Source organism: Ruditapes philippinarum, unplaced genomic scaffold (genome assembly GCF_026571515.1).
Source record: "Ruditapes philippinarum isolate M1 unplaced genomic scaffold, ASM2657151v2 ctg1595_1_1_1_1, whole genome shotgun sequence".
Lineage (NCBI taxonomy): Eukaryota > Metazoa > Mollusca > Bivalvia > Venerida > Veneridae > Ruditapes > Ruditapes philippinarum.
The window spans coordinates 113608-138313 of NW_026854134.1; the positions used below are offsets into that span (position 1 = coordinate 113608).

Below are 24706 nucleotides of genomic sequence, written 5' to 3' on the forward strand. Positions count from 1 at the left end.
CGACTCTGGATCGGATACCTTAAACACATGAAATTTTAAGTGAATACTTTCAGTGGTTGTAAAGATTGAACTGGGAAAGTACTTAGTTTAATACCTCAGTAAATATTGAAATGGTCTTAGACATTGACCTATAGTTACGATCTCAAAGACATGTGTTAAGTATCAGGAAAATATCTTAGTTTTTAACTAAACATGAAGATTCTATATTCAGCATGCAGATCAACTAGCTTATGGTTTTTTTGTGCCACATGTCTTATGTTCAATTGTTACATTGTATTATACTATTAAATGACATATTATGAAGGGACAGATAAATCTTAAGACATGTTACGATGATGTAACTACATTTTGTGTCTGGCAGGGACACAATAAAACTAGAGCTTGCCACAAGTGCCAAAGTTCAAAGTGTAAAAATGAACAAAGGGCATTAATTCCAAAATTTGGGATGGGAGGGTTACGGTTCTTATTCACTGCACTTCTAATCAGTGAGATCTATCTACGTACAAAGTTTAAGTTGATACCTTTAATAGTTCTCAAGTTATGTCCCGGACAAAGTTCAAAGTGTAAAAATGCACAAAATGCAAAATAAGGGGAGGATTAAGGTTCTTATGCTCCATACTTCTACTCATTCAGATCTATCTAGTTACAAAATTTGAAGTTGATATCTCTTGTACATTTTTACTCCTGTATACCCACACAAACTTTGTTTGCCGGGGGTATAATGTAGAGATGTAATACATAAAGGAATGGTCAATACTGTATATAATCTCACTATATGAAGATACCACCAATTGGACATAATTTTAGGTAAACTTGTGTCAATAAAAATCTGAAATCTGAATGACTCTTTACTTTGTATAGATAATGACGTTTCATCCAAAATCAACAACCTAGAATTACTGTTCGAGTGTTGTCCTTTCTTTCAAGATTAATTTAAAATTTCTTCCATAAGCTTAACATTGTTGTAAAAGGAAATAAGAGAAAAGAACTGAAGGTGAGTAAGTAGGTTTTATTGTCATAATGAAAACAGATTCATACAATACACACACATGAATAAATACATTACATGTCGTTTAAAAATTATCGATACGTTTTTGGTGTGTTGCCAGTCAAATTAATTCAGTTTCTGCCTAAAAAACATAAGATCTTAACTCAGATATGGATATCTGACCCTGTATATTTTTTCTATATTTATATTCACTTACAAAACAAAAACAAAATCACAAAAAAAAACAAGTATATTTGTCAACAAGCATTTATACATTGTAATGGGTTTTAAATAAAGCCTAAAATATGTACACATGATGAAATTCTGGTAAAACTATGATCATGTGTAATATTCTATACAGTGGGATATGAATTCTTTTAATGTATGTGTAATTTTAGTTTCCTTGATAAAAAAAATCTGACTTTCAGTATCAGCTTAATTAGATTTTTAATACATGTACTGGTTGGGGACCATCAACCAGACACTTTTTGAACATTTTTTCATACAGATTTCATAATTTCAAACCTAGAGACCTGAAAATTTGACACAGTACAGCTAGGTTCTTCTCCTAACTAACAAGCTAGTATGTTTATTTCTGATTATATTGACACTTATATCTAAGGCTCATCAAGGAGGGTATCAAAATTACCTAAATTGTCGACACTACAGTACCATGTGTCCAGACAGATATATACATGATGTGATTTAATTCTGTTAAATGCTTGGGTATTTTAATTTTTCATTTTTAACATGATAAACAATATTTCAGCAGCAAATGCTACAGTTTTGGATATTCTATTGTTTACTCTGCAAATGATTATATATTTTTTGTATATGGTATATCGGGTCAGGTATTGCAGTCTTAATGCCCAAATTTTCAACGTCAGCATTCTTGCAAAATAGACATTAAAATATCACTGCTGAAATAAATTTGATTACTTATTTATAGAAGAAACATGCATTTATTGTTCCTAAAAAAATGTCTGAGAGATCGACAACCAATGAAAAAAGAACAAAAACTAAATTAAGCATTTTTGGGGTTGTCCGGGTTTGGGGGTTGTCCGGTTTTGGTGGTCCCCAACCAGTACATGTATATAAAAGACACAGGGGAAATAAATAATCAAATGACAACACAGTTGATAATGAAATAGATTTGTACCACCAAAACAATTTTACTGTACCACTTATTAAGTTCTGACAGTGGAAACAATTCATCATTTATCAGGAATTTACCAATGAACCTATATTTGTATATAAATAATAAATTAAATTTACAATTTTCTTTTAAATCAACCTCCAAATTTTAATACTAAAATATCCTTGTTACAAACATATACAATTTAATATCATAAAATGAGCCGCGTCACAACAAAACCAACATAGTGCGTTTGCGACCAGCATGGATCCAGACCAGCCTGCGCATCCGGGCAGTCTGATCATGATCCATGCTGTTCGCTTACCAACTCTATTACAAGTAGAGAAACTGATAGCAAACAGCATGGATCCTGATCAGACTGCGCAGATGCGCAGGCTGGTCTGGATCCATGCTGGTCGCAAACACACTATGTTGGTTTTGTCGTGACGCAGCTCAAATATAATTCACTCATCGACTCAATCATTCCAATTTATCACTTCACAACATTAAATAAATATATTGCATACAATGTTCAGGGACTACATCATCATATCCTGAGGTATTGTAATTGTATTAGAATGTATATATGTGAACAATAGGCAAACACATGAATACATAAATATGTGTATACAAAAACACATACATGTGTATACTTAAAACACATACATGTGTATACAAAAAACACATACATATGTTTACACTGCACATTTCATATAATTCACAGTTAAAACCTGTGTGACTGACAACCCCCAGTTTTCGTTAGAAAACCTATTAAAGAAACTTCTGGAGTTATATTCCAGTTAGGTCATTTTCAGTTGAAATCCCATGCTTGAGACAACTTTTTTTTCTATTTGGTCTTTCTGGACACTTATACCTTAACTTTTTTGATCGCAGTGTCATTTGAAATTCCGTTACATTTCATGTCAATTACATACAGTGTTTACTGTGTTAGCAATAATAATTAACTACATTTCATGATATATTGTTATTTTATTGTTGTTGAATGCTGTATGTATGTTATGTTCTGTAATTGTTTACTGGCGGAAATCAAAATCTTTCCTTAATCATATATGTTGAAAACAGCGTCAGTTTCATATTGTATAAAATGGTTAGATCTCTATGCACAAAGTAAGGTCTACAACAAACTTAACTGTCCTGTATAAATTATGAACCATTATATTATACACAAAAAATTCATTTTTTCTGCTGTTTTAAGTAAAAACTTTTACCATCAAGGAATGAAAATAATAAAATATTTAACTTGTGCATTTAAACTGATTTGTAAAGGTCACATTTTAATCACCGAGTGTTGCCAGTTTTGTGTACATTAAAACTTGAATTCCACACAAAAGCAAAAATAAAATAAAGTATACAACATTGAGTTGAAGACCAAATATTAAAAGAACTGCAGATTGTATATGCAGATTCCTGTCACAGTACAGGTACTTTATTCATCTGAAATATGAAGCTGTTGTGTAAGATTTTCAATATTTCCGGCACTATGAGTTTTCTCAGTTTTCCCTTCTTTATCGCTGTTAATGGCTTCACAATTTTCACCATCACATATTTGTCCTTCCTTCACAATATTTCCTGTATCATTTGAATCTACATCTTCTTTTTCTCCTTCAGGCATATCTGTGCCCGAGTCCTTCACCAGTGAAGCTACTTCTTTCTTTGAAGCAACATGAAAAAGTTTACAATAATTGTAATCAAGAGGCACGGCAATTCCATTTTTCAAAACTGGTCTGATAACAAACTTAAAATGGTGAGTCAATTCATCTTTTTCGTAATCAGGAATTTCAAACCAAGTCACTTTAAAGTATGGTTCAGTAACATGTCCGAGAAGTTTGGCTACTCCTGAGTCTATTTTTATTTGGTATACTCGGTAGTGGTCTATTATATCAGGATTGTCGGCTTTCCAGTGGAGTGTAAAACAGTCAAGACTAGTAATAAGCTGGTATAACACCTCACATAACTGGCCACCTATACCTGGCCGGAACTCTCGCAATGTGTGACATGACACGCGCATCTTGTCTAGCTCATTGTATGGGATGTTTATCGGGTTACCATATGCATCAACTGAAGAATATGATGTATGTTAAAAAATTATGTTATGTAAGAAATTATGACAATTAATTCTTACAATAACTTAGGATTGTAAGTCAATTTACATATTTACATGTATAAAACTATGGAAGGACAAAAATCCAATGTGTATTATATCACTTTAAAGAACCATCCTCAAAACTAAATGGATATTTTTCTGACATTGAAAAGTACAATATAAATTCAAAATCTGGGTGGTATGTAATTTGAAATACATGTAACATTTAGCTACTTTAAATAATCAGTCAAAAGTAACTAAATACCTGAAACTAACTTGAACATACCTGTTTTAGCTGAATTATGATGAAAGTTTGATGATTATTTAAACAAGTAATAGTTCGCTTCTTGGAGCTAACCAGTACTAGTGTCATATAAGGAAAACGTTTGTGACTCTAATAGAATTCAAACCCTTGAACCCAGTAGTGCCAGAAAGATAACACAAACACTAGGCCACCAATGTCACTACTTTTTTGGATATTAGTGACGTTGTTTGCAAAGTTTAATACAGTTGGAGGGTTAAATAAAATCAATCATATAATTAAGTAAATGTATATAGAAACTTGATAGGGATGAATTCTTGATTATTTCACCAAGTTTCAAGACAGATTTGATGATAAGTCTTACCTCCCCATTCAAAAGAGTTTGGATGTTTCTGTGTACCATCTTCATCAGGTTTGAAGCTATTTTTAGCAACATCAATGAGAGGGTATGAGGTAGCTGTGTCTGTTTTCACTGAGATACATTCAGCACATGGAAACACTTCAGGTAAAGCATCACCTGGTATTATCTGAAATAACCATCTTATCATTAATACAGCAATTCAAGTTTTAACTTAACTTCATACTGCATGCCCAAAGGTACACATAACTTCTTGTTATATGTGGTGTTAACATGTTATATATTGAAGGTGACTATTTGAAGCTTGGAGCACAATATAGCACTTTACGATGTTACTTCACTGAAAAATCATATCAAAGACTTATTTGTAGCGGATATATAGTTTTACACACTTTACATGGCAGAAGACTAAAGCTGTCACTTTCAAAATATTTTTCCAACAAACAGCCACCAATGTACTTCTCCAAAGAGATCAAATGGGCCGAGACTGTTAGTGACAAAAAATTAACTTTATCCACACCTTTGATAGTCATCACATTTTGCTTATTTCATTACAAACTTCAAAAATTTAAGTTCACTTAATGGAAAAAGTATTACCTATAATGTGTAAATATTAACTTTATTAAGTGTACAAATTTCTCTTCGTTTATGAATAAAATACTGGTCAAAACAAATGCAACTACCAGTACTATACCTTGAGATCTCCAAGTAAAGCTATACATTTTTTTGGCTGTGGATCAGTGGTTGTTAGGCCGACTTTGACTAGTGTTAGTTTGCAGAATTTTAGATACAAACTGTACACTGGAAACATTCTGAAATATCATGAGTATATGTCAATAATAAGCAAGGTAAAATATGAAATATCAAATTGCTAACAAACAAGTACTGTCATGGTACAATACAAAAATCAAGTTTCAATATTCAGCGATAATTTTAGCTTCCAAAAAAGAAAAGAAAAAATACTAGTCAAAATTATCAAACTTTTTTTCATACTTACATGAAATAATACTCAAAGTGGTAATTTGCAAATAATACTGTGAAACAATTTTGAACATCACCACTGAACTTGACCAAGTGGCTATTTTGTAAACCTAGTTTAAAATGTCTTTACTAATTATAGATTTTAATCCTAGTCTTGTGGGAACATAAAATCTTACTTAGTTTTCCATCTTGTATTGTTTGGCTGAGGGCTGGAGAGGTTTAACAATTTTGGCAGGCTGGCAGTACTCAAGGCATGTACATACATGCAAGCTTTGTCTTTGCCATAAGTGGGAACCGGCTTGTCTCCATCAGGAAATGGTAGGAGAACCAGAACAATAGACTGGTCATCATGTTGAAGATGAAGTTCTAGAAAAATATCACAGTCTGGGTCCTGAAGAATCTTGTATGTCACAGATACATACACTGAAGTGTATTGTTTTAAGTCTACATCAAGTGAGAAAAGGCTGAAAGTAAAAACACAGTTGTATAGCCTGGGTCTGTACTAAATTATACACAAAGCATGTTTAAAATTTAATACCACTCAATTGTCTAAAAGGAGAAACAGTTTGTTATAATTCCAAGAGAATGTTCCATTACTCAAAAACTCGCTTTCATAATGTTAAGGGCACATAACTTCAACACTATGAGAAGCCCTACTTAATATTGTAATAAAAATCTGATAATGACATGGGCAATGGCCCTTAAAACCTACTTTGAAGGTCAAAGTTCCAACATAAAGTTAAACAAGAGCACCGCTAGGCGGAGCATTATATGCCCGAAAGTGTTTTTTTTTTTTTAGTAAAGATGAAGCATTTGTAAGACATGGGACTAAAATAAAGTATTACCTCCTTCAAATAACAATCCTCCTTTGAAGTTTCAATATTGTGGTCCAAATGGAACTTTAAGTTATGTCCCAGAAACTGTTTTCAATTCTAAGGTAAAAGTGACCTTGACCTTTGACCTTGTGACCCCAAAATCATTAGGGGTCTTTTACCCAATATGGACAATCATACTATGAAGTTTAAACACAGTAGGCCAAATGATACTTAAGTTATATTCCGAAAACTGTTTTCAGTTTTAAGGTAATAGTGACCTTGACCTTGTGACCCCAAAATCAATAGGAGTCTTCTACCTAATATGGACAATCATCCTATGAAGTTTGAATATTGTGGGCTAAATGGAACTAAAGTTATGCTCAAGAAACTGTTTTCAATTTCTAAGTAATAGTGACCTTGACCTTTGACCTTGTGACCCCAAAATCAATAGGGGTCTTCTACCCAATATGGACAATCATCCTATGAAGTTTGAACACTGTGGGCCAAATAGAACTTAAGTTATGCTCCGGAAACTGTTTTCAGTTCTAAGGTAATAGTGACCTTGACCTTTGACCTTGTGACCCCAAAATCAATAGGGGTCTTCTACCCAATATCGTCAATCATCCTATGAAGTTTGAACACTGTGTGCCAAATGGAACTTAAGTTATGCTCCGGAAACTGTTTTCAGTTTTAAGGTCATAGTGACCTTGACCTTTGACCTTATGACCCCAAAATCGATAGGGGTCTTCTACCCAATATGGACAATCATCCTATGAAGTTTGAATATTGTGGGCCAAATGGAACTAAAGTTATGCTCCGGAAACCAAATTGCTAACGTTTTCAGTTTTAAGGTCATAGTGACCTTGACTTTTGACCTTATGACCCCAAAATCAATAGGGGTCTTCTACCCAATATGGACAATCATCCTATGAAGTTTGAATATTGTGGGCCAAATGGAACTTAAGTTATGCTCCGGAAACCAAATTGCTAACGGACGGACGGACAGACGGACGGACAGACGGACGGACGCCAGGGGTATAACATAATATGTCCGAAATTCTTTCGGGCATATAATTATACCATTTCAATATACAAAAGAAAAGCAAATATGCACCTATAAAATGAAACTTAAAAAATCTTTACACACAATAGATCTTCTTATGTGTCAAACTACGATTATAGTAGTAGTCTTTTTCTATATGTCAAAGTAAAATGAAAGTCCCAAATCCCACCCCCTTATATATTTTTTTATTAAGATAATTGTACAAGTTGAATTTTTATGTGTCAAAGTTTATACATGGTCCATATAGAGTAATTTAAGAAAATTTTACCATGAATGTGTCAAAGTCCTTTGATCTAGAGATATTTTTCAAAACTTTTCATGAGTCAAAGTCCGGATGTGTCAAAGTTTTATGTAAGTTCCTTCAACTTACCTAAGTTCTACTGGATATGATTGTTTATTTGACTTTGTGCTAAAAAGTAACTGAATGCAAAACTTACATACGTATAAGAAAACTTTGGATTTAATCAACAAAAATCTCCTACTCTTTATAAGTGCAAGACACATTTGGTTTACATACTAAAAATGTTACGCTTGTTATTTAATCATAAAAGCTTTCCACATCATAGGTAGCACCTAATTTCATATAAGCCATCTTTTCTACATTGTCAAGCTAAAATGTTTACCTGTATTTGATAAAGTTGCTATGCACAACATCAGCTTCCAGTCTTAGACAAGTGCCTCCAATAAAGGCATCATCTGTACTTATATCCATTACTGGTTCTGTTTCCTCTTCAACAGGTGCTTGATTAGTCTGGTTCCATCCTTTCACAACAGGTATAGAAAATAGAAGCCTTTTCGAGCTTTTAAGGATTTTTTCCCCAAAACAATTTTTTTTCTCAACGAAGACACGGTTTTTTTCAGAGGGAACTGGACGGGGGAAACGGGGAAGCTTTTCAAAAAAAAGCCTAAAAGACAATATTGTAAATAGTATTCTCTTATGCAAATTTTGACTAAAATCTGAATGGAGTGAAACTTTTTCTCTTGACAAGAAGCTTCAAACATTGTTTCAATTAGCTCAGAAAAAAAATTTATTTTCTAACTAAAACCTATTTATTCTATAACTGAATATCATTGTTGATATTAGTTTGCTTTATTAAATACACAGGAATTGCACAATTTGATACATTTAATCATGTATAAAGAAAATGTTTACAGTACAAAAAATTTCTTCATAAACCAAATCAATCAAAAGAAGTTATCATGTCTAATTCAAATGCTTTTAATCATTTCTGGAGCTTACCAACCGAAATAAATCTATGAGGTACTTACAACGCCATTATCAAAGAACCTTTCTCCAAAACCTTGACAGAAAGTGGTACTGATTGGTAATGTAGTGTAAGTACAAGGGTAGCATAAATCCTGCAGCAGATGCCAAAATCTGAAATCATAAATAAAGTATACCAAATTTATTGGTAAAGGTTGCAGACTTCAAATCACTTGCCCCCTACTGCAGTTGATATGAATCCCATCAGAAATTCATATGAGGAAGCTATTTAGCTTGCTGCCAGAAGTTTGGTGGTTCTACTCAGGTGCCTATCTGTGTCTGTATAACACATAGAATAAAGGTTTTTTTAAACAAAAAAACGGAATTTTAAGGGGGCAAAAAAAAACAACCAAAAAAAAACGAATATCACGAGTTTAATCAATGTCGGTTGACATCTAAAAATTTAAAAAAAAATTTAAATTTTATACCCAACACACTTCTAGATGAACAATAATAAACTAAAGCTGCCACAGTCCTGCTAGCCACTCTGTCAGCAAGGTAATACAAAAAAGAAGCTAGCATTACAGTCTAACTTGTCCATGCCTATAAATACTCTATTTAGTGTACTTCACTTACTTGTTTTCATTTTGTGTAAAGTTTTCAACTTCATGTTTCTCCATTACCCATCCTGGAGCAAATATTGCTACAGACAAATTTTGTTTTTTTTCCCGCATTTTTGCCAAACAAACAACAATTTTTAAAATTTAAAACCCAGAATAACAATAAACACCTTTAAATACAAAAAGGGAACGAATAAATTTAAAATATTACATAATTATTTCAATTTTCCAAATTAACAAACCCATTAACAAAAATTTTGGGAAAAGAAACCTGATTAAAAGGCCCTAACAATTTTTCAATTAAAAAAAATAAAGGTAAACATTATTATATGATATCAAGGTAAAAATCATTTTTAATTTTAGTCAACAAATTTTAATTTTATTTCAGTTTTTTGTAAAATGGGTTACAACCTACATGTTTTTGTCAATAAAAAGAAAAAAAATTGAATAAAAAATTTTGAGAAAAAATTAAAATATTTTAAAAATAAAGAATCATTTTTTTTTTACAACCCCTTTTTTAAAAACCCCCACACCAACAGCCTCTCCAAACTCTGTCTATCCCCACATACACATCAAACGGTCTCTTTGCTTCTACAGCTGTAACTCTAGAACTCTCTAAATGTTCATCTTTCCAACAGTAATTCAAGAATATCCCATCACAACCATCAAAAAATTGTCTGTAAATAGTAGTAGTAAATATCAGAGAAAGTGGATACTTTTCCTATAACATATACAGGTTATAAGTGAAACATATGTTGTATACATATCAACAGATGCAAGAGAGATCATTTTAGTCTTATTTCTAGTTTACATTTCATTTGTTAAAGTGCTATGCTGACACTGGAAGTATGGTAAGGTAAGTTCAAGTGAGGTAAGATAATGTAAAGTAAGGTAGTAAACGAAGTAAGTAAAGTTATGTAATGTTCAGTAAGTAATAATAAGTAACAAGAGGGCCATGATGGCCCTGAAGTCGCTCACCTGTATATAGGCCCCCAGAGCGGGCCAGTTTAAACCCCAGGGCTTTTATTTGAACAAACCTGTTAGACATCCATTAGAAGATGTTTCATGCTAAACATCTAAGGTCTAGCTCGTTGAGTTTTAAAAAAAATGATTTTTTAAGTTTTAACTATACACATTTAGTTAAAAGCAATGACACCCCTGGGGCAAGTTTTGACCCCAGGGCTTCTATTTGAACAAACTTTGTAGACATTCACTAGAAGATGTTTCATGCTTAATATCTAAACTCTAGCTATTTAGGTTTTTTCAAAGAAGATTTTTTTAAAGTTTTTGCTATACACATATAAGGAAAATCAATGTCCCCCAGGGCAGGGCCAATTTTGACTCTAGGGCTTTTATTTGAACAAATTTGGTAGACACCCATTAGAACATGTTTCATGCTGAATATCTTAGCTCTAGCTCTTTGGGTTTTTTAAAAGATTTTATAAGTTTTTACTATATGCATATAGGGAAAATCAATGACTCCCTGGGGCAGGGCCATTTTTGTCCCCAGGGCTTTTATTTGAACAAACTTGGTAGACACTCACTAGAAGATGTTTCATGCTTAGTATCTAAACTCAAGCTATTTGGGTTTTTTCAAAGAGTAATTTTTAAGTTTTTGCTATAAACATATAAGGAAAATCAATGACCCCCGGGGCAGGGCCAATTTTGACCCTAGGGCTTTTATTTAAACAAACTTTGTAGACACTCACTAGAAGATGTTTCATGCTAAGTAACTAAAACTCTAGCTATTTGGGTTTTTTCAAAGAAGATTTTTTAAGTTTTTACTATAAGCATATTGGGAAAATCAATGACCCCCGGGGCGGGGCCAATTTTGACCCCAGGGCTTTTATTTGAACAAACTTGGTAGACACCCATTAGAAGATGTTTCATGCTAAATATCTTAGCTCTAGCTCTTTGGGTTCTTTAAAAGAAGATTTTTTAAGTTTTTTCTATATGCATATAAGGAAAATCAATGACCCCCGGGGCAGGGCCAATTTTGACCCCAGGGCTTTTATTTGAACAAACGTGATAGACACTCACTAGAAGATGTTTCATGCCAAATATCTAAGCTCTACCTTATGGGTTTTTTTAAAAGAAGATATTTTAAGTTTTTTCTATCAGTTGCCATGGCAACCGGAGTTCTGGAATTAAATTCTTTGAACAATTTTTAAAGGTGACCACCAAAGGAACATTCCTGTGAAGTTTGGATGAAATTGGCTCAGCGGTTATGAGGAGATGTCATTTAAAGTAAAAGTTTACGGATGGACAGACGAACGCACGCCGAACGAAAAGAGAACACAAAAGCTAAAAAGTGAGAGAAAGTAAAAGAAAGTGTATTTCAGTAAGTTTATACATTTCTAAGGTAAGGAAATAAGTCAGTGATCTGAGCTGGGTTGAGGTAATGTAAGGTAAAATAAGGTAAAGTAAGAAAGGTAAAGTATGGTCAGTACATTAGTAAGTTTAAGGACTAAAATTCTGTTTGTGGCATGAAGGTTTTGTTTTTTGATATAGTGTATACTAACATACCTGTTTTTGTCATTTAGAGCATTTTGCCAATCAAGCTCTCCTGTATTTAGTACACTGTCATACCAGATAATCTGTGATCCTTGTACATGCTTGTGCTGTTCCTTCGTCAAATATTCCATAAAGCCAGTCAGGTTTCTCACAAGCTCTTCAGTCTATACAAGAAAAAAAACTAGAATGTGTCTATATAAAACTGATGCCTTGCTTCACTTGCCTTACATAAAGAAGGCATATACATACTTTTAAAACATTCATAAAGGTCAAATATAATATAACAGTTATTAACATATGACTAATAAAACTCTAGTTATTGATTAGACAAGGATTTCTCATCAAGTGTCCTATAACCTTGACATAATGACCTCAAATGTTAGGGGGTTATATACAGACCATAGCAATGTCCCTACCAAGCTACATAAACCAAGGCCAATTTCAGATTTGTGCAGATTTTCAGAAGTTCAATCTTTGAAATATTCTGGCATTTTTTACTTATACCATATATTGTATTACCTTTCTATTACCTAAAAACTCAAGAGAACGTTTAATGTTTTTATGTTTAAAGTGTATAAAGCTAGATGTATATATATACTGCAAAACTTTTTGTTTGAATTTTTAAAAAGAATACTTCCAGCATGCTTGTATGAAAGAAATATGGTAGTAAATTGCCTTTAAGCAAATGGTGCATGCACAAAATCATTGCTAAACAGATAAAAATCTACTTTCAATAGCAGAATAATATTTTGTTCTGGAACATTTTGATCTGTTTACGTACAGTATTCATGTGTGTTAATCAAGTTAACAGAGACATTCTATGCCAACTCTTTCCAGACATGACCATAACATTAGGCAAACAATAATATTTTACTGTTGATTGATTTTATAGAAATATTTTATAACTTTTTAAACAATAAAAAAATATTTAGAAAACTTTTTTTAACCTCAATCTTGTTTTCTATATTGATGAGCCAGCCATCAAAACCGTAATACTTTGAAATCTGAACAAGCTGATCTGCAAATTGTTTGTACGAGTCCTCTGTCTTCAAAAATTCCTCACAACGAGCTTTCCCATCATTCCACTCCGTAATTACAGTCCCTGCAACATAAAATCTTCAATGCCTTCAGTGCCTTAACATTGAACATGTACATACGTAGTAAAGAATTTTTTTTTTAATTATTACAAATAGGAGAATATGTTTTAAAATTTTTTATTTCAATAACCCGCATTAAATCAATCCAGTATAATAAAAATGGCAAAGGTATTGAATACTTCACACAAGTCATGAATGCCCCTTTCCTAAATCTTTTAATAAACGATAATATTCTTGTTGAATTTTCTTAATTTTGAAAACTTGGCCTGGATGGTCAAGGTCATTTAGAAATATAACTTATGTACAAATCTACAAATTATTGCTCCATGCCAAATATCTAAGCTCTGAGCTTTGTAGTTGACTTAAATGAGTTTTCCTATAATCAAGAGACCCCAGGGTGAGCAAATTTTGACCCAAGGGGCATGATTTATATTAATTTCACTGGGTCACTGCTAATAGCTTCACCCTTAACTTTTTTGCCTTTTTTGTTATATCTTTCAATTTGTGAGTAGAAACATAACATTTTCCAGGCAGATATTTGCCGATTCCAGTGGAACTTAACTTTGAATTGTAACTCTTACTTTTCTCATAATGCTTACAGAAATTTTTCTACGTGACAATTATGTTGATGAAAATATGCAGTAACATTGTGTCACAGATTTCTAAAAGCGTATCAGGAGAAGTATATTAGAGCTACATTTGAAATAAAAATATACCATAGGAATCAGCCAACATTATTCAAATATTGAAATATATAACAATTAATTAGCAATAACCTTTCAAGTCATAGTTGTAGCAATATATACTAATGTTACCGTAAACAGATATCACATCATCACCTGTCCTGAACTCACATAGATGATAGATTTAACTTTATAACAAGAATTTGTAACAGAGTTACCAACGTCCCCCGCCCCGGGTGTTTTCTATGAAGCATAAAATTGTGCTATTTCAAAAGATTGAGGTATGGATCTCAGGACATTCAGTCCAAAATTATGATCAATGCTAGATCTGCAAATGTAACAATAAATTTGTTAAAAAAATAAAATGAAACATGGAATTTAAAAATTTATCATGTTAAGCTTTGACCTCTAAGTGTGACCTTGACCTTGGAGGTAGGGGAGCAGGTGTTGTGCATGACATAACGTCTTATTATTGAGACTATTTGTGCCAAGTATTTTTCAAAATCCCTTGAACTATGAAGAAGTTATAGATTGGACACAAAATATACCCTATAACAGACTATGTAAATCTTTGACCTCTAAGTGTGACCTTGACCTTGGAGGTAGGGACACAGATGTTACGCATGACATATCATCTATCATTGTGACTATTTGTGCAAAGTATTTTCAAAATCCCTTAATCTATGAAGAAGTAATGGACGGGACAAAAAATATACCAAATAACAGACTCTGTTAACCTTTGACCTCTAAGTGTGACCTTGACCTTAAGAGGTAGGGGTGCAGGTGTTGTACCTGACATATCGGCTTATTATTGTGACTATTTGTGCCAAGTTATTCCAAAATCCCTTGAACTATGAAGAAGTTCTAGATTCGACACAAAAAATATCCTATAACAGTATGTTAATTTTTGACCTCTAAGTGTGACCTTGACCTTGGAGGTAGGGATGCAGGTGTTGCGCATGACACATCCTCTTATTATAGTGATTATTTGTGCGAAGTATTTTCAAAATCCTTTGATCTATGAAAAAGTTATAGACCTGACACAAAATATACCCTGTAACAGACTATGTAAGTATTTGACCTCCAAGTGTGACCTTGACCTTGGAGGTAGGTGACCGGTTTTTGCGCATGACACATCATCTGATTATTGTGAACAATTATGGCAAGTATTTACAAAAGTCCTTCATTGATAAGAAAGTTATGGACTGGACACGACATATACCCTCAAATAGACAATGTTGACCTTGAATGAGCAAGTACGACCTTGACCCTGAAGGTACGGATCTGGTTGTTGCGCATGACACATCCTCTTATTATAACAAACATTTGTGCCAAGTAATTTCAAATTCCTTTGATGACAAAGTTATGGACCGGACACGAAATATACCCTGTAACAGACTATGTTAATATTTAACCTCCAAGTGTGACCTTGACCTTGAAGGTAGGTGACTGGTTTTTGCGCATGACACATCATCTGATTATTGTGAACAATTATGGCAAGTATTTACAAAATCCCTTCATAGATAAGAAAGTTATGGACCGGACACGACATATACCCTCAAATAGGCAATGTTGACCTTGAATGAGCAAGTGTGACCTTGACCCTGGAGGTAGGGGTCTGGTTGTTGCGCATGACACATCGTCTTATTATAATAAACATTTGTGCCAAGTTATTTCAAATTCCTTTCATAAATGACAAAGTTATAGACCGGACACGAAATATACCCTGTAACAGACTATGTTAATATTTGACCTCCAAGTGTGACCTTGACCTTAAAGGTAGGTGACTGGTTTTTGCGCATGACACATCATCTGATTATTGTGAACAATTATGGCAAGTATTTACAAAATCCCTTCATAGATAAAAAAGTTATGGACCGGACACGACATATACACTCAAATAGGCAATGTTGACCTTGAATGAGCAAGTGTGACCTTGACCCTGGAGGTAGGGGTCTGGTTGTTGCGCATGACACATCGTCTTATTATAATAAACATTTGTGCCAAGTTATTTCAAATTCCTTTCATAAATGACAAAGTTATGGACCGGACACGAAAGTGTGACGGACGGACGGACAGACGGACGTTCTCACAGGACAGTAATTATGTGGCTACTCTATTGTTCTCTCTATTGTTCTTTTTAGCCACACAAAAGAAAATAGCCACATAAAAGCATTACGGAATGAATGACATCAAAGAGAAAGAACAGTTACCTATTGTCCCTCTAGCCACATAATTACTCTCCTGTGAGTGCGGACAGACAGACGGACGGAGCCTATTTCTATATCCCCCTTTTTTCTTCGAAAAGGCGGGGGACAAAAAGTTATGACATAAACTAACCTAGTACAGTGACACCATGTCGATGACCGGCATTAGTCCATGCTGGAGGAGGTATTGTTACAAAGTAATGACTAAAGTACACAAATGTATCCACCAGATGCCAGTGATAGAAACGATATGCATTAGGTCTACCACAGCCTTGTACAAGTCTAAGGAGATAATATAGAAAATATAACATCTATAAGATCTAAAAATAACTATACTAACTTCTTGTAACTTGATAAATATTTAAAAAATTTCATAATCATGTTATTGAGGTTATTTAATCACTTTTGACATGAAGCAATTGTTTCAAAGCTGCATGCCTCCAGATGAGCAAAAATATTTCAATAAAATCAAACTTGAGAAATATGTACTTTTAAGGAAAAGTAAAAAAATTCAAGATTCAAGTGATAATTTACATGTTAACTTATGTGCGATAAATGACTGATTTTTCAGTATTTATAACTATATTTCCACTGCGTTACTAACGCAGTAAGGGCTATTTTTGCATATTTCGTCCTCTTTTTAGTAATTTACATGGGTTGTAAGTGCCACTTTACTTATAATGTGTAAATTGCTTCCTTTTGCTTATTTCACTAAATAATACTTTTAAACACATTTCAAAATTTTCATGAAAATTGGCATAAATCTGGAGGCGTGCTGCTTTCAATAAGACACATGAAAACTCTCTCTACTACTTGTAAGCAGAGTGATCATCAACCATTCTTTATGTCACTCTCTTCTGGCAAACATGTGACATGCAAGTTAAATGATGTTGTTACTTTTGTTTTAGTTAACCTTCAAAAAAGTTGTTGTTTTTTCTTTTCAGGAAACCATCAAAATGCATATCTAGATAGTAAATTTCAGATACGAGTCATTTAAAATTATTAACAGAAGTCATGAGAAAATAAAACAGACCTGTCTTCTAAATAACCTCCTTTGAAGTCATGACACACAAGTAACTTTGGCTTGTCTTGGGGTTTTCTCTGTCTTTTAGGTATTCTAGCTACACATAATTTATCCTCATTTTGTTGCCATGACAACACCTCTTCTAGTGTAAATAGTGGATGACATTCTGGATTTCTCCTATCCATGGCCTTTTAGGTGTAAATCTGCATCTGAAATTCTAAAATAGAATCCTGTTTCCCTCAATAATATGATTGACAACAATATTTGTAATGTCCACTGCTTAAAACATAAATTAGATTATGGCCTGAACAAGTAGAAACTGGAGATATCACTAGGGGAAAAAAGAATTTTCATAACTGTATTTCAGGAGATATAAGTCAATAAGATTTGATAAAATTCATTTTTACAGATATAATTGTCCCGCGTCACAACAAAACCAACATAGTGCGTCCGTGCAGTCTGATCAGGATCCATGCTGTTTGCTATCAGTTTCTCTACTTGTAATAGGGTTGGTAAGCGAACAGCATGGATCCTGATCAGACTGCGCGGATGCGCAGGCTGGTCTGGATCCATGCTGGTCGCAAACGCACTATGTTGGTTTTGTTGTGACGCGGCACAATTATATTGTTTATGTTCAGTTATATGTCATTTTGTTTAAACAAACAGGAATATTGTTTAATAGTTTTGTCTTCCAAAACTTTATAACTTTCATCTGATGCGGCATTAAAGTTGTGGATCAGACATGTTATGCAACCTAACAAGATTAAGACATGTTGGTAAAGCCTTGTTTTAATTTGCAATAATCCTTTTCCTAATTTATTCTTGTGCATTATCAGATAAAAATATCATTTCAGCATCGTTCTAGACTATTACTAATATATCATTCTAATCCAACAATCAAGAATTTAAAGGCGTGAAATACAACAATTAGCAATTAGCGACCAATTCCCGCGTTTTATACAAACTAACCTTCATTTTAAATGTAAAGTGGATGTGGTACAATGTCATAATAGGACAACTGTTTACATCACGTTCAGCAATACACATGCACATCCATAACAAGATGAGAAAGAGCCTGAAGTCGTATTTAGTTGTTAACAAATGTACATGATGTACAAAACGAGACTAAATGAACTAGGTTTAAGCTTGATTGCTAAACAAGTTCTTGCAACTAATATTAATCACTTTTGTGTCCACTTCCTGGAACCATCCAGTACTGGTGTCTTATGAAGAAACATGATTGTGAACTGATTAGGGCTCAAACCCATGATCCCTAGGTAGAGAGGCAGACACCTTTACCACTAGGCCACAACTTCCCTTAAAATAACAGGATAGTTTGGTTATTGGGATTTACCATCATTGAAACACAAAATCAAATCAAATCAAAATTTATTTATTGTCAGTATATATATATATATAACATTTCACAAAGGAAGTGGCTAGCCGTACAGGCCCGTACGGCTAGCCAAAAGTTCTAGCCGTACTTGACTCACGTAGGACTAGCCAGGACACACTGTTGTTTGAATGAGGGGTGAAGTGTCTCACTGATTTTTTTTGGGGGGGGGGGGGGGGGGGGGGGGGGGGGGGGGGGGGGTGAAGTGTCTTGAGGGGTAAAGTGTCTTCCAAAATTTAAGGGGTGAAGTGTCTGGGGGTGAAGTGTCTTGCTACCGACACAATTATCAGAGCCCAGCAACTATTATTTTCGAAGCTTTTCATTTTTAAATGAGTTGAAAATTAAACTTATTGAAACAAAACAGGATTATTATCACAATTTTAGTTTAAACATATTTTATTCATCAATTTTTACAAGCATGTAACATTTTTACATCACAATATATATGGATTGGAAAACAAGCATAACACTTATATTAATTCCTTTCCATAATCACAATTATCACAATTTTGATATTCAACTGCAACCAAACGCTCTTTTTTTCTCGCCATCTGGCGATGACAAAGATCGATATTCGTACTTTCTTTACTGTAGCCAACATGGCAAATTAATCTCTAGAAAGTAAACATACTAAGGGCTGGCACTAATTGCTGTTTCTTTGTTAAAATCCTCCCTAAAATTCATAAAATAAAATATGCATTTTCGACTTTCATATAATTTTGAAAAGTGCCGTACATCTAGCCAATACAGTGTGTCCTAGCTAGCCGTACGTTACTCACAAATGGCTAGCCACTTCCTTTCACAATACATAAGCTATGTATCGTTTTTGACCGACAATATTAGGGTCTGAAAAAAAAATGTTATTATGGCCTATATGGGGATGGTCTCAAAATCCGGGTGGTAGAAAAGCGAGTTTTACTGTAGCTTATGTAAAATAGTTGAATATAAGCGCATAAATTTTTTAAGAAATATTTTAAGTCGTGAAAACATGTGACAAATATCTAATTTATTACCATCGTATAACAAGTAAAATGACACATCATGATTTGTGCTTTGATAAAAAGAATTATTCATATACATTAAAATGTTAATTTTTTTATTTAGAATTGTTATTCTTACATTTTAAAAGTCGAAATAAATTGTTTTTCTTTTTCTTGTCCTACTGGAGAATACCGGCAAAGGGACATTACTCGACTTTCTACCCCAACGTGAGGAAAATACAGTCCAAAAGAAAGAAAACAAAACAAAACAAAAGAACTTGTTATCAATTAGGCGCCGTTAATTGGGCAATCGGACCATACATGGTTAAGAATGGCAATCTACTTTGAAATCTATCTTGATATTCCTGATAAATAAAAGGATATCTATCTGTCGTCAAACCCCTGCTGGGGACATAGTCTTGACGCGCGTCAACTGACAAGAATGTTAATTATTTAAAGAGTTGAAATAAAAGAATATAAAAGTAATGGAATTAAATGAGTATATTGTTAAAGACAGGTTAAAACAGAATAGGTATTTTAGGGAGACGTATGTTCAGTCCGGCTTACAGCCAGACTGAACTCAGGGCCAGACAAGTTTATGATAACAGGTGGTAAAGCATTCCAGTGGACTATTGTTCTTGGGGAAAAATGAATATTAATAGTAATCAGTTTTAGCAGAGATATAGATTATCTATGTCTCTGGTTTTAGTTTGGACTTGCTGGAATGCATAGAGATGGGATGTTCTAGATGATCTTGTAAGAGGGATGATATACTTTGGGAAAGGGATAGCCACCTGGTCATGCAAGATGTTGTGAAACATGACCAGGCGAAGGTCAAGGCATGTCAGTGACACTTGACATACGGCCGAAGTCATATTTGGCCCACCTAGCAGCCCTTCTCTGGACAGACTTTATCTGGTCAATGAGAGTTCCTGTGTAGGGGGACCAGACCGTGGAGCTGTACTCGAGCTGGGGCCTGACAAGTATCTTGTATGCGGTTGTCTTTAACCTTTCTGGGTGAACTTTGATGTTTCGGCGTAGAAAACCAAGTGTTTGATTCGCCTTTGTTGTGGTGTTGTTTATGTGTTTGTTCCTAGTTAGATCATTTGATATTGTAATGCCAAGGTATTTTGCAGATGGAACTGTTTCTAATGTGGTGTTATGTAGGAGGTATTGTGTTGGAATGACTGTTTTTCGTTTTGTGATTTGGATAACCTGGCATTTTGATGGATTAAATTGAATGTCCCATTTTGTCTCCCATTGTTCAAGTTGGTGTAAGTCATGTTGCAGTAAGCTAGAATGAGAAGCGACAGTCAGAGATAGATAGATGGCCGTGTCATCGGCAAATAGGCTGGACATATTCAGGAAGGTCATTGATGTATATAAGAAATAAGAGAGGTCCGAGGACCGAGCCCTGTGGAACACCGGAGGAGACTGGTATGGAGCTGGATGTGGAGCCATTTACCACCACGGACTGTGACCTGTTATTAAGAAAACCTTTGATCCATTGAAGAGTTTGACCCCTAATACCGTAGAAATGCAGCTTATACAGACGTTTTTCATGGTTGACCATATCAAAGGCCTTAGATTAGTCAAGAAGGATTAAGTTTACTTGGCTTCTCTGATTTAATGACTGTAGGATATCATCTATAAGCATTAATAATTTGGATTGACATGACCTTTTTTCTCGGAAACCATGCTGCAATTCATAGAACAAGTTTGATCTAGTAAAGTGCTTTGTTATACTGGAGGAGACTATATATGTGTTACAGGATTTTACACAAGATACAGGTAAGAGAGATAGGGCGATAGTTGGCTGGGTCTGACTTGCTACCTTCTTTAAAGACAGGGGCGACATTTGCCGTTTTCCAGATGTCTGGTAGAGTGCTGGACTGTAGTGATTTCTGGAAAAGTTTGGACACTATAGGGGCTAAATCTTTACTGATATTTTTGAGCACAATGGGTCTAATTTGATTAGGTCAGGACTGCAGCCTTATGGGGGTTGAGGTTTTTTTAAAAGCTTCTCAACACCTTTTACAGAGATATCAATATCACGCATGGGGTTATTGGGGCTAAATGATGTGTGGGGAACCTCTCTACCTGTATCTGCCTGATTCTGTACCTTCATATCAGCCAGGAATTTAAGAGAAACAGGGGATTTAGGAGTGAAAACTGATTGAAATTGTTTATTTAGTACTGTTGCCTTGTCTTGATCTGACGTATACAGTTTATTGTGTTTTTTCGGTGAGTCAATGACAAAAGAATCTTGTTTTGAGTGTTTTAATAGCGAATATAGCTTTTTGGTGTTTGGTCTGGTTTGTGTTTGTTCATGTTCTTGAGAGATGTTGTTAATGTTTAGTATATCTTCTAAGTAATTTTGATAGGCTAACTTAGTTTCTTTTCTGCAGAGATGTTTAATGCTGAGACATTTTTCTCTAGATTTTTTTGAGTTATGGCCCTTGTACTGTTTGTAGGCTTTGTCCCTTTTCCTATATAGACGTTTGAGGTGGACCTTGATACAGACAAAAATATGAAAAGAGTGCAAGTACTAAATGTACGAGGGATATTCAAATATATAATTATATATCTGAAACTGCGCACATGTTCCAAATTTTATACACAAGAAGGTAGGTCATCCATCAATTTATCTAGGTCACCTGATACCAAAGTTCACTTTTCCAGCTACAACTGTGCACGTGGTCCAAATTTCATAGTTGTACATCAAAGGACAAGAAAGTAGACCAATTCATCAAAATCTAGGTCAGCTGATATCAAAGTTCAATTAAACTGTGAACATAAGTATAGTGCACGAGGAAATTAACTTTAATTCTTGATATTATTGTAAAGCTATAAATTGGGTGCATTGAGTTGTAATTGTCAGATGATTAGAAAAGTTAGATTTTTTTTTATCTAATAAGGGATGAATTTGGTGAATGCAGTAAAAAATTAGTTGAAATGAAAAAAATGGAAAAGTTACTTTACCGATGCCATGGATAATAGAGGTTAAGAGATAGATATAAAATGACATTTACGGCAAACATTTTTTCACGAACAAGAACTAAATGCGCAAGATATCATTTTGATAGAATTACTAAATGGAAGCCATCGCTAAAATGCTTGATATGTCAATTTCCAAATCCTAACTCTATACCATACGATTGATTCGTAAATTCGTAAATGATATCAGATTTTGTTTAAATTTCATTAGATATATCAGTCATGTTACCAAAACAAGTAACATTTCATTTTCATAATGTGCAACGCTTATTTTATTATTTTATCATAAATTGATTTAAGTATATAAAACTATATATTTGCAGGAAAAAAACAAAATTTTTTTTAATTGTCGAAAAAATACTTCAAAAATGCTTGTATTAAAAATGATATGGTATTATATTGCATTAAAAGCGAATGGCTCACGCACGAAATCATAGCATATAATTTTTTTTCGGAACATTTTATTCTTTTTACGCATAACATTCATGAGTAACAAAATCTTCGAGAATCTACCATAAGATAATAGTAACAATATAATAATTCTGTTAATACATTTCATAAAAATATTTCATTAGATACAGATTTATACCCTTTAAAGTGTTTTCAAGGGCGCTCATAATTTATTAATGTAAATAAAACAAGTTTTGCAGAGAATAATATGGGGGTCAAACGTTAAATTATCTATTTTTATACAATATATCACATGCTATCAATATCTTTTTTTTATATTAGATAAAGTATTTTGATCACAAAATATAGTGTTTTTGGAAATTGAATAATGTAATGTTTTGTGTGTTATAAGAATTGAATACGCGATGACATATTCGTTGTTTTTGAGTTTATTCAAATGATGATTAATATGGCAAAAATCAAATACAAGTAAACTATTTTGTACATATAATGTTATATAATTATATGAGTGTTATTGTCTATTTTATTTTCACTAAGTACCTTTGCAAGTGTTTATCATAAAGGGTCCTAACTAACTTTTTTGACATGATGAGACTTAAATTATTTTTCCGAGATTTGTGTATCAATTTAAGTAAGTCTAGACCAATAACTTGGGTCAAAATTTGCAGGTCATTCCCTCACCCCATTATAATTTGTATTGTGCAGAATGACACCACCCTCCCCCCCCCCCAAAAAAAATAAATAAATAAAAATATTTATATCTATTTGGAATGAATTGTGTTGACTTTTTTTTTTTGGGGGGGGGGGGGGGTCTGAAAAAAAAATCAATAACTCGTTGGATTCTATTTTTGGCAATTCCATTTTTGACCTTGGGCCATGATTTATATCATTTTTATTTGTTTGGGTCGTCAGACCAAACAAATAATGGTAGCGAAATTTCAGACCCTGGTGCTGTTAATTGCAAATGCCGAAAGTAGTCGGCTTTTTTGAAGCGGTTACTTCCCTTTATACGTACACTAACGCCGAAAAATTCTGGGGCGATCACTGCGTAAAGATTGTCAAATGACAGGCGCATTAATTTTCAAGCAACATAGTTCCCGAATGGTCGAAGATTTCTAATGTTGTTTTATTCTTTATAAATATGCTAATAGTAAGCTCCATGATTATTTACATCTGTGTTAAACAACAGGTTTAGCGTCGAAATAATAAACCATAATTTAGAATAATATGGTTTTCTTCAGGCCGTTATCATATAACTTCATCGTGGCCGAGGGGTTTGCACACTCTCTTAGGAATCGAGTGGTCTGGAATTCAAATCCAAATTAGTGCAACTCAGTTTTTTTAAAATTGTTTAAATCAAATAAACATTGAATTGAATATCAGTGTTGCAAGTAGTCTTATAGCCAATTTAATACAGTTAAAACATTGGAAAGCATTTGTGGCACTATACAAAAACAAATTGGTTTATAATCTCACAACCTTCACCTTTCTGACACTCTGAGACCCAAACAAATTCAGCGCCTTCTGCGCTTTTATTGTAGAAGTCCACAAGACAATGGTAGCTAAGCTCACTGCCATGTATTTCACAGGAAAAGTATTTAAATGTGTTTCCTACATAAGCCTCGTAAACCAAGTGACCCCAGGCCGGAACCAATTTTGACAAGAGTATGGGTTTCATATAACTTGAGGGCGAAAATATGAATCAATATACCAAATGTATAAGCCAGTGTCTGAGCGAAAAATGTCTGTTCTAGGGCATGAAGTTTCAAAGAATATGATTCACATGTAGTATCCTTCATAATTCTATGTAAAGTAAATGACACCTGGGCGGGGCAAATTTTCACCCTGTGACATGGTGTATAAATTATAT

At 33.7% G+C, this 24706-nt stretch overlaps 1 protein-coding gene across 1 annotated transcript; it reads right to left on the reverse strand.

Annotated features, from left to right (window-relative positions):
* Positions 1 to 989: 989 nt before the first annotated feature.
* LOC132739066 (cytosolic endo-beta-N-acetylglucosaminidase-like) lies at positions 990 to 19644 on the reverse strand. The gene is made up of 13 exons (XM_060726718.1): positions 19568 to 19644; positions 17065 to 17272; positions 16165 to 16313; positions 12992 to 13146; positions 12057 to 12208; positions 10068 to 10207; positions 9547 to 9655; positions 8976 to 9084; positions 8330 to 8595; positions 6005 to 6292; positions 5542 to 5659; positions 4854 to 5016; positions 990 to 4202 (listed from the first exon to the last, which is right to left on the reverse strand). Exons 2-13 carry the CDS (start codon positions 17238 to 17240, stop codon positions 3571 to 3573), a joined length of 2457 nt encoding a protein of 818 aa, XP_060582701.1. The 5' UTR covers positions 17241 to 17272; positions 19568 to 19644; the 3' UTR covers positions 990 to 3570.
* Positions 19645 to 24706: the final 5062 nt, after the last annotated feature.